Source organism: Otolemur garnettii, unplaced genomic scaffold (assembly GCF_000181295.1).
Source record: "Otolemur garnettii isolate 467f Iridium unplaced genomic scaffold, OtoGar3 scaffold00009, whole genome shotgun sequence".
Lineage (NCBI taxonomy): Eukaryota > Metazoa > Chordata > Mammalia > Primates > Galagidae > Otolemur > Otolemur garnettii.
In genome coordinates this window covers 3,622,487-3,630,779 of record NW_003852404.1, presented here as the reverse complement: position 1 = coordinate 3,630,779, position 8,293 = coordinate 3,622,487, and the positions used below count along the sequence as shown (strand labels likewise).

The 8,293-nt window shown below is 40.0% G+C and overlaps 1 protein-coding gene across 3 annotated transcripts in view; it reads right to left on the bottom strand.

Annotated features, from left to right (window-relative positions):
- Positions 1-8,293, bottom strand: part of USP48 (ubiquitin specific peptidase 48) — a 95,899-nt gene that overhangs the window by 67,912 nt on the left and 19,694 nt on the right. For all 3 annotated transcript variants that reach the window (XM_003783819.2, XM_023509709.1, XM_023509710.1), the window contains exon 2: positions 458-578. In XM_003783819.2, coding sequence (XP_003783867.1) covers positions 458-578 — 121 coding nt within the window. The remainder of the gene's footprint in view (positions 1-457; positions 579-8,293) is intronic.

Genomic DNA, 8,293 nt, shown 5'->3' with positions numbered 1-8,293 from the left:
TTTTATATATATATATAAATTATATAATATAATATAATATATATAAGCCCTAAAAAGCGATGTTGCATTATGTTAGCTTGTTCCCCTGAATTACTACCTCCTGGAAACAGACTTCAAAGAGTTCAAACTAAAATGTGCAATGTCAAAGCAAACACAGAATAAGCACTCAAACTAAAACCATTATTTAGAGGATAACTGGATTGCAGACCTACCTATTTTAAAGCGTATCATTAAGAAGTGCTTCTATTTTCAAAAAATATATGTAATAAATGCGTTTAAAAAAAAGAACTGCTCCAATTCAAGGGGCTTAGACTCTTACATTCTACTACTTATTGTAAAGCTGAAAGAAGAGGTTACTAAAAATCAGTAGTGGTTTCTGATTATAGGCACAAAACAAAAGCAAAAATAAAAAACCAAGAAATATCAAATAGCAATCACTTAGAAAATGATGGTTTACCTTTTTTCTCCTCTCACAGTTGGGGTCATCAATGTTATGGAAACTATTTTCATCTATTTCTCCTAACCAGATATGCTCACCAATCCCAACCAAACAATTCGGATTTCCTTTGCAGTTTCGCCTATGGAAAAAAATTGTTTCATTTTAAAATACCACAGTTTCATAAGAACCAAGCAAATTACAACTATGATGAGATAACATTTTTCAACTATTTCTCATCTGTGAAATTAGCAAAACAGAAAATATAACAAAACACTCACTTTGTGAGGCTGTAGACAAATGAACATGCATACAAGATATGACAATAAGTTCATCAACTTGCCACTGTGCACTCAGGTTGGCAGCACTGTACAAATAACTCAGTATGGCTTCATAACCTTGGTCTCAGAGCTGTCCTCGTGTTGATGTGTGGCAGTGTCTTACTTACTTTTTTATTGATGTTATTCTTGTGTTTCTGTGTGCCTTTACAAAAATGTCAGAGCTTGAATTAGAGCAATGAACAAACATTAAAGGCTAGGCATGGTGTCTTACGCCTATAATCCTAGCACTTTGGGAGACCAAGGTGCGTGGATTACCTGAGCTCATGAGTTTGAGACCAGCCTGAGCCAGAGTGAGACCTCATCTCTGAAAATAGCCAAGTGTTGTGGCGGGCACCAGTAGTCCCAGCTACTCTGCAGGCTGAGGCGAAAGAATCGCTTAAAGCTCAAAGAGTTTGAGGTGGCTATGAGCTGTGATGCCATGATACTCTAATTTAGAGGGTGACAAAGTCAGACTCTGCCTCCAAAAAAAACAAAAACAAAAGAATTTACCCTGAAGATAACATCTCTAACGATGCAAAAACACATGCATTAGGTTATTCACTACAGCACTGTCTATAATTGCAAAATACTGAAAATACCTCAATGCCCAAATGATACATCGACAGGATGGAGTACTATGTTACCGTGAAATAAAAAACACATGAAGAATGCCTCTATGTACTAACGTGGAGTAATTTCCAGGATATATTATTAAGTAAAAAAAATGAAGTACAAAAAAGTATATATACTATACCATTACGCAAGAAAGGTGGGAAAATAAAGAATGTACACGCCTATGCTCATTTGAACAAAAAGAAACACAGAAAGGACAAGCCACAGGCTAATGAAATTGATTACCCTGTGGAGCATGAATGAGAAAAGGGTGAAAAAAAGAAGGAGAAAACAAATCAACAAGAATGAGAAGAATGCTAAATTCAACAAACAGAAACAAAACATTTCAACTTAATAAAATACCCACACTGAAGGAAGGTGGGAGGTGACTGGCCCAAGAAACTTGAACACAGTCATTAATTAGCAAGTTCATTCAGTAGTGTCTCCAGGTTACAGTTTAAAAGTACAAATGCCAAACTCTAATTAGTAGACTTCCTTTTCATAGGGACATGACTAATAATTCTCAAACACAAAGCTTGACTTCTAAATATTCTCCACTAAAAGAAACCAGGACTCCTTGGAGAAATGGCTGGTTCCAAGACTAGGGGCAGGAAATGACAACATGAACATTTATTTTACTGTGCTGCAAAAGGATGTACTCTAGGAATCACAGAGACAGGTTAAAAGGGCGAGTTGGCTAGAAGGGGAAGGCCCCACGAGCCAAATCAGACAACAGAATTTGAGCAATGAAACAAATGACAATAGGATAACTTATCAAAATAAATAAAGACGAGATTATAACCAATTATAACCTACTTAATAAAGAATACATGGCTTTCAGGTGATATGGATGGATGGGTAGATGAAAGAAAACTCTTCCTTTTTTTTTTTTTGAGACAGAGCCTCAAGCTGTCCTCCTGGGTAGAGTGCCGTGACATCACAGCTCACAGCAAACTCCAAGGCTCAAGCGAGTCTCCTGCCTCAGCCTCCCAAGCAGCTGGGACTAGAGGCGCCCGCCACAATGCCTGGCTATTTTTTGGTTGCAGCCATCATTGTTGTTTGGCTGGCTCAGGCTGGATTTGAACCTGCCACCTTAGGCGTACATGGCTAGTGCCTTAGCCACTTGAGCCATAGGTGCCAAGCTGAAAATTTGTCCTTTTAAAAGAAACCCAACTATTCAACTGGAAGGAATGACAAAATTAGAAAATCTCCATTTGGCATCCATTAGATTCATAAAGAAATCTGGCAAGAACCCTCAAATGGATGCTAGTGCAGGCAAGTTGGAGAAGCAACAATATTTACGAATGTCTCAACGTCTATCAGCACAAATTTACTGACTACAAATGTGGCAGACCACCTCAACCATGTGATTAAAGTTAAGGTAGCCAGTAACACACCTGATGACACACACCTCCTGACATAATGCACTAAGGATATAGTGTGGTGTTCTAGCCAAACGTGCATAACCTAAATCTAATCATGAGGAGACACCAGATGAACCCAACTTGGGCAATTTTCTCTACAAAGTCAGTATCATGAAATACAAAGAAATATGTTATACAAAGAAAAAGTCAACAACCACTTCAGATTAAAGGAGGCTAAAGAGATGACAACTGAAGGCAACATATGAATTTGGATGTTCTTTTGGACATTATTAGGGCTGTAAGTTCTGCATATTTCTTTCTTTTTTTTGGAAACAGAGTCTTACTCTGTCACCCTGGGTAGAGTGCTGTAGTGGCTGCCATAGCTCACAGTAACTTCAACTTGGCCTCATGTGATCCTCTTGCCTCAGCCTCCTGAATAGCTGGGACTACAGACCCGCCATAACACCTAGTTAATTTTTCTATGTTTAGTTGAGACAGGGTCTTGCTCTTGCTCAAAGCTAGTCTCAAACTCCTGAGGTCAAGCAATCCATCAGTCTTAGCCTTCCAGAGTGCTAGCTAGGATTACAAGAGTGAGCCACCTTGCCAAGCCTAGTTCTACATATTTCTAAAGGGCATTAACTAAAGTATTACTAGTATAAAAGATTGGAAACGTCATAAATGCCCACAGGGAACTGATAAATTATAACTAAACAATAGAGACTAGTCAAGGGGGAGAGAGTGGTAGCCAGGCATGGTGGCTCATGCCTGTAATCTTAGCACTCTGGAAGGCCAAAGTGGGAGGATCCCTTGAGCTCAGGAGTTTGAGACCAGTCTGAGCAAGAGTGAGACCTTGTCTTTACTAAAAATAGAAGAACTAGCTAGGCGTGGTAGGGCACATTGTAGTCTCAGTTACTTGGGAAGCTGAGGCAGGAGGATCGCTTGAGCCCAGTAATTTGAAGTTGCTGTAAACTAGGTTGAGTCCATAGAGAAAGCAAGACTCTCAAAAAAGTAAAGAAAGGATAAAAAGAAAAAAGAAGGTAGAGAAAGCTTCTTATGTTGTAATATGTAACAACGTTAGCTGAAAAAAAGAATACAAAATTGTGCGTATCATGTTACCATTTGTTTCCAAATGGGGATGATTTGTTTAGAAAGATATATATTATAAACTGCAAACAACCATCTCTGTATTCCCTAGCTGGAGATCACAAGTAAAAGACTTTGGCCTGGCCAGGCAAATACTTGTAATACCAGCACTTTGGGAGGCCAAGGCAGGAGCACTGCTTGAGTTTGAAACCTCTTCTCAAAAAGCAAACTTAAAAACCAACCAACCAACAAAAAATCTAGCGAGGCATGGTGGAACAGGCCTGTAGCCCCAGCTTCTTGGAGAGGCTGAGGTAGGATTAGGATTGCTTGAGCCCAGGCACTAGGCTGTTAAGAGCTATGATGGCACCACTACACTCCTGCCTGTGTAAGAAAATAAACAGTAGAGGAGTTTTTCTGTGTTCCCGCATCACTTTTTATACTTTTCAGAATTTGAACTACATAATGTATTCCATGTTCCAAAAATAACTCAATAATTGTTTTAATGTTCTGTATAAACATAGTTTCTTGGCTTTTAAAAAATAAAAACAAAGCAGGGTGTGGTGGCATGTACCAACAGTCTCAGCTGCTCAGAAAGCTGAGGTCGGAGGGTGGCTTGAGCCCAGGAGTTTGAAGCTGCAGTGGACTGTGAGCTTTCCTGTGAACAGCCACTACACAACTGTCTGAACAATATAGTGAGACCCTGTCTCTATAAAAAACAGAAGAACAAATTAAAAAAAAAAAAGAAAGAAAAGTTTCACCAATTTAAGAGCAATTTTGTCAGCTTTAGGGTAAAGCCTGGTTGGCAAATAATTACTAAAGAAAACGAAAGTAGGTCTCATCCACCATGAAGAGAGGGATCTAAAAGTTTTGTTTTGGTGCCTACAACTCACCTCTAATGGAAAAGGGCTACTACAAGGGAGTTATGGTGCTGAGAGGAAACCAGCCCTGCAAAAGAAACAAAAACAACCCCCCCCCCATGATCACTTAGGAAAAAAAATATATCAAAAAAAAGAACTTTTAACACAAAAAGTTAATTTTCTCTTCTATAAAGAGAAGACATAAGAAACAAACAAAATCCTATTCAGAGACTGAAAAAAAGTAACTGAAAATCTTTCCTTGGAATACTAGCAAGGATATCCTAGGAAAATTCTTTTAGGAAATTACAGCTGGCAGCACTGGTCTACAAGAAAGGACATTATCATCAACTAGAGGGAAATGTACCTAAAGTAAGTTGGTACTTATTCTGTCAAATCTTTCCATCTGTTTTTCAAAGGTGTGGTATCAAGTCTTGCTTGTTCATTCTCTCCTTTTGAACAGGAAAGTGGTAGGAATTTTTCACATGATTTGGATGGGGAGACAGACACTCCTATGGGTCAATCGAATATGACTGGCGAAGTGCAGTGGCTCTTGCCTATAATCCTAGCACTCTGGACTGCGTAAACTCAGGAGTTGAAGACCAGCCTGAGCAAGAGCGAGATCCCTTCTCTAAAAACAGCCAGGCATTGTGGTGAGTGCCTGTAGTCCCAGCTACTTGGGAGCCTGAGGCAAGAGGATAGTCCAATATTTTGAGGTTGCTGTGAGCTATGATGCTCAGGAACTCTACAAAGGACAACAAAGTGAGGCTCTGTCTCCAAAAATAAATAAATAAATCAGGCACAAGAAACTGATTCTAAAGCTGGTTCCAAAAAGGAAATAAATACAATAAGACTTTCAAAAGCTAATGTGAGAGTTTGGGAGTAATCTGTATTATTAAACGCCAGAACAATGGCATTGTTAATACCTGGCTAGGTATTACTGAATAAAGTCTTCAATCAGCTAGAATAACATCGTGGTGCAAGTGAGATGAAATTGTGATGAGGCACCACCCCAAGCTGAACCTCTTGGTTTCTGGGTCCCTATGGTCACACTTCGGGTGGGAACCAAAGAGCCAACGGTGGTGCTCTGTATTAAGGGAAGCTTAGGCTAACGGAATTGTTTTTTGAATTGTCCTAAGCCTTTTGCATATGCACCCCATATTGTGGGGTTTTTTGAGAATACTATCTTGTTTGGAGAGGTAGAGACTCTTATGAAGCATTAATCATAAAATTATAAGCTATTTCTTCTAAGCCAGCCTAAGCAGCTAACAGGAGAATGCCAAGTACACAGGGCTTTAGCCTCTCCTATTCATCAGTCCCCAACGCCCCAACTCCATTTTATTCCCATTAGAGGTAAGTGCCAGCTGTCAAAGATCATCCATCATGTTTGTACCAGTATTTCTGTGTACTTGTATCTATCAAAGTGTTAAGAAAATAGATCAAGAAGGTTGAGTGTTCCAAGAAATAAGAGAGGGAGACATATTTGCTTAAAGATACTATCTGTTTAATGTGTAAATACCCTAGCCAATTTGACTTATTTGTAATCCTACCTGGCCCTAGGGAGCATCTGGATTTGTTACTTTTAGCTTAGAAATCAAATGACTTTTTCAACATCACAAGGAGCCCTGATTTAATCCAGGCAGACTGGTGCCACTGACCTTCTCCGTAACAAAGTTCCTACAACCCTGTGATGTATCCTCCACTTACTCCCTACAGATCTTCTTCCCACAAATCCTTCATTCTGCCTCAGGGGAAACAGAGAGGGACAACCAAATCACAAACAAAAAGAAAACATGAAGAACAGTCTGCCTAGTTCGTCCCTTGGCACTCTCCTACTCTCATAGCCCATTTACTTACACATCAGTTGGCTTAAGAATATGTTTAGATGCCAGGCCTGAGGCTCTTGTCTATAATCCTAGCACTCTGGGAGACTGAGGGGAGAGGATCAATTGAGCTCAGCAGTTTGAGACCTGCCTGAGCAAGAGCAATGCCTTATCTGTACAAAAAAAAAAATTATCCACCGTTGTGGCGCACACCTGTATTCTCAGCTATTCAGGAGGTTGAGGCAAGAGGGTCACTTGAGCCCAGGACAACAGAGTGAGACTCTGTCTCCAAAACCCCAAAAAGAATAGGTTTGGGGAGATGTCTACTCCTGTGCGTGCCTAGCTGCATCTTCTTGATTCTAGTCTTCTAAGAACAACACACTGTCCCTCAGAGATACAGCTCCAATTCATCACCTGAAAGCATATAAAAATCTCACAAGTTATTGCAAATGAAATTGAGAAAAGAAAAAACAAAAATTAGTTCCTCTTTGGTGGCAGATATCCTCCCCCACCCCATTTTAGGAACAGGGGCTAGCACTGTCACTCAGGATAGAGGGCAGTGGTGCAATCATAGCTCACTGTAGTCTCCAACTCCTGGCCTCAAGTGATCCTCCAGATTTGGCCTCCCCATGTGCTAGGATTATAGGTGTGAGCCACCACTCATGGCCTGACATACATTTCTGAATGGTGTTAGACTTGGGAAGCTTGACCATTCTGACCACATTAAGGAAATTAACAGAAGCATAAGTGGAAAAGAAGTTCATGAATTACTCCTTAGCCCAACTATGCTCCTGCCAATTTGTGATTTATTTGTCCAAAATTTCCCTGGATTAATTTCATTTTTTTATATCTTCCATAGATTCCTTAACTGAGCCATTTCCTTTATGGTTATGCTAATTTTAGGATTCTGCCACCTGTATCTAGCACTAAAAAATATAGACCAATGAAATCTTTCTCTATTATTAGTTTAACATTCTACAAGTAAACAATCAAATGATCCATTCAGTCTCCTGTTTATTACCTCTTAAGACCAGGTAATAAACAAGAGAAACATTCAGCTCCAGAGAAATGCAAATTTTAGACACTCAACCGGGTCAAGAGAGAGCCACAGTCCATTCAATGCTAATGAGAGAAAACAACTAACCACAACCTCAGAGAAAAAGTATGTGTCAACACTCTTACCCAGAACACTTCTGACACCAGATGCTCAGGTTTTTTCCCACACTGACCAATTCTGATAATAGCCAGGCATCTTAAAATTCAATTCTGGCATCTAAAATTGAATTCAATTCTATGTACCTAGAGTTATTGTCAGATCCTACAAGTTAAGGTCTCAGTCCCACAAGACTGCCCCTACTTCAGATGCCAATTTCCAGGCTCCTGTACTCTTGAACAACTGGTTATAAACCGGGGAAACAAATTTACTAATGTTTACTGGCTTATTATAAAGGACATTACAAAGGATACAAATGAATAGCCAGATAAAGAGGTACACAGGGCAAAGTCTGGAAGGACGTGGAGCACAGGAGTTCCTGAGCCTCTGGAATTGGGATGTACCACCCTCCCAGCATGTGGGATACATTTACTGACTTGGAAGCTCTCTGAACCCTGTCCTTTTGGGTCTTTATAAGAGACTTCACTAAGCACACATGTATGAATAAATCATTGGCCATCAGGGAGCAAGCAGTTCAACCTTCGATCCCACTCTCCAACCCTGAGGTCAGGGGAAGCAGCTGAAAGTTCCAACCCTCCAATCACAAGGTTGGTTCCCCTGGCAACAAGCCCCATCCTGAGGCTACCA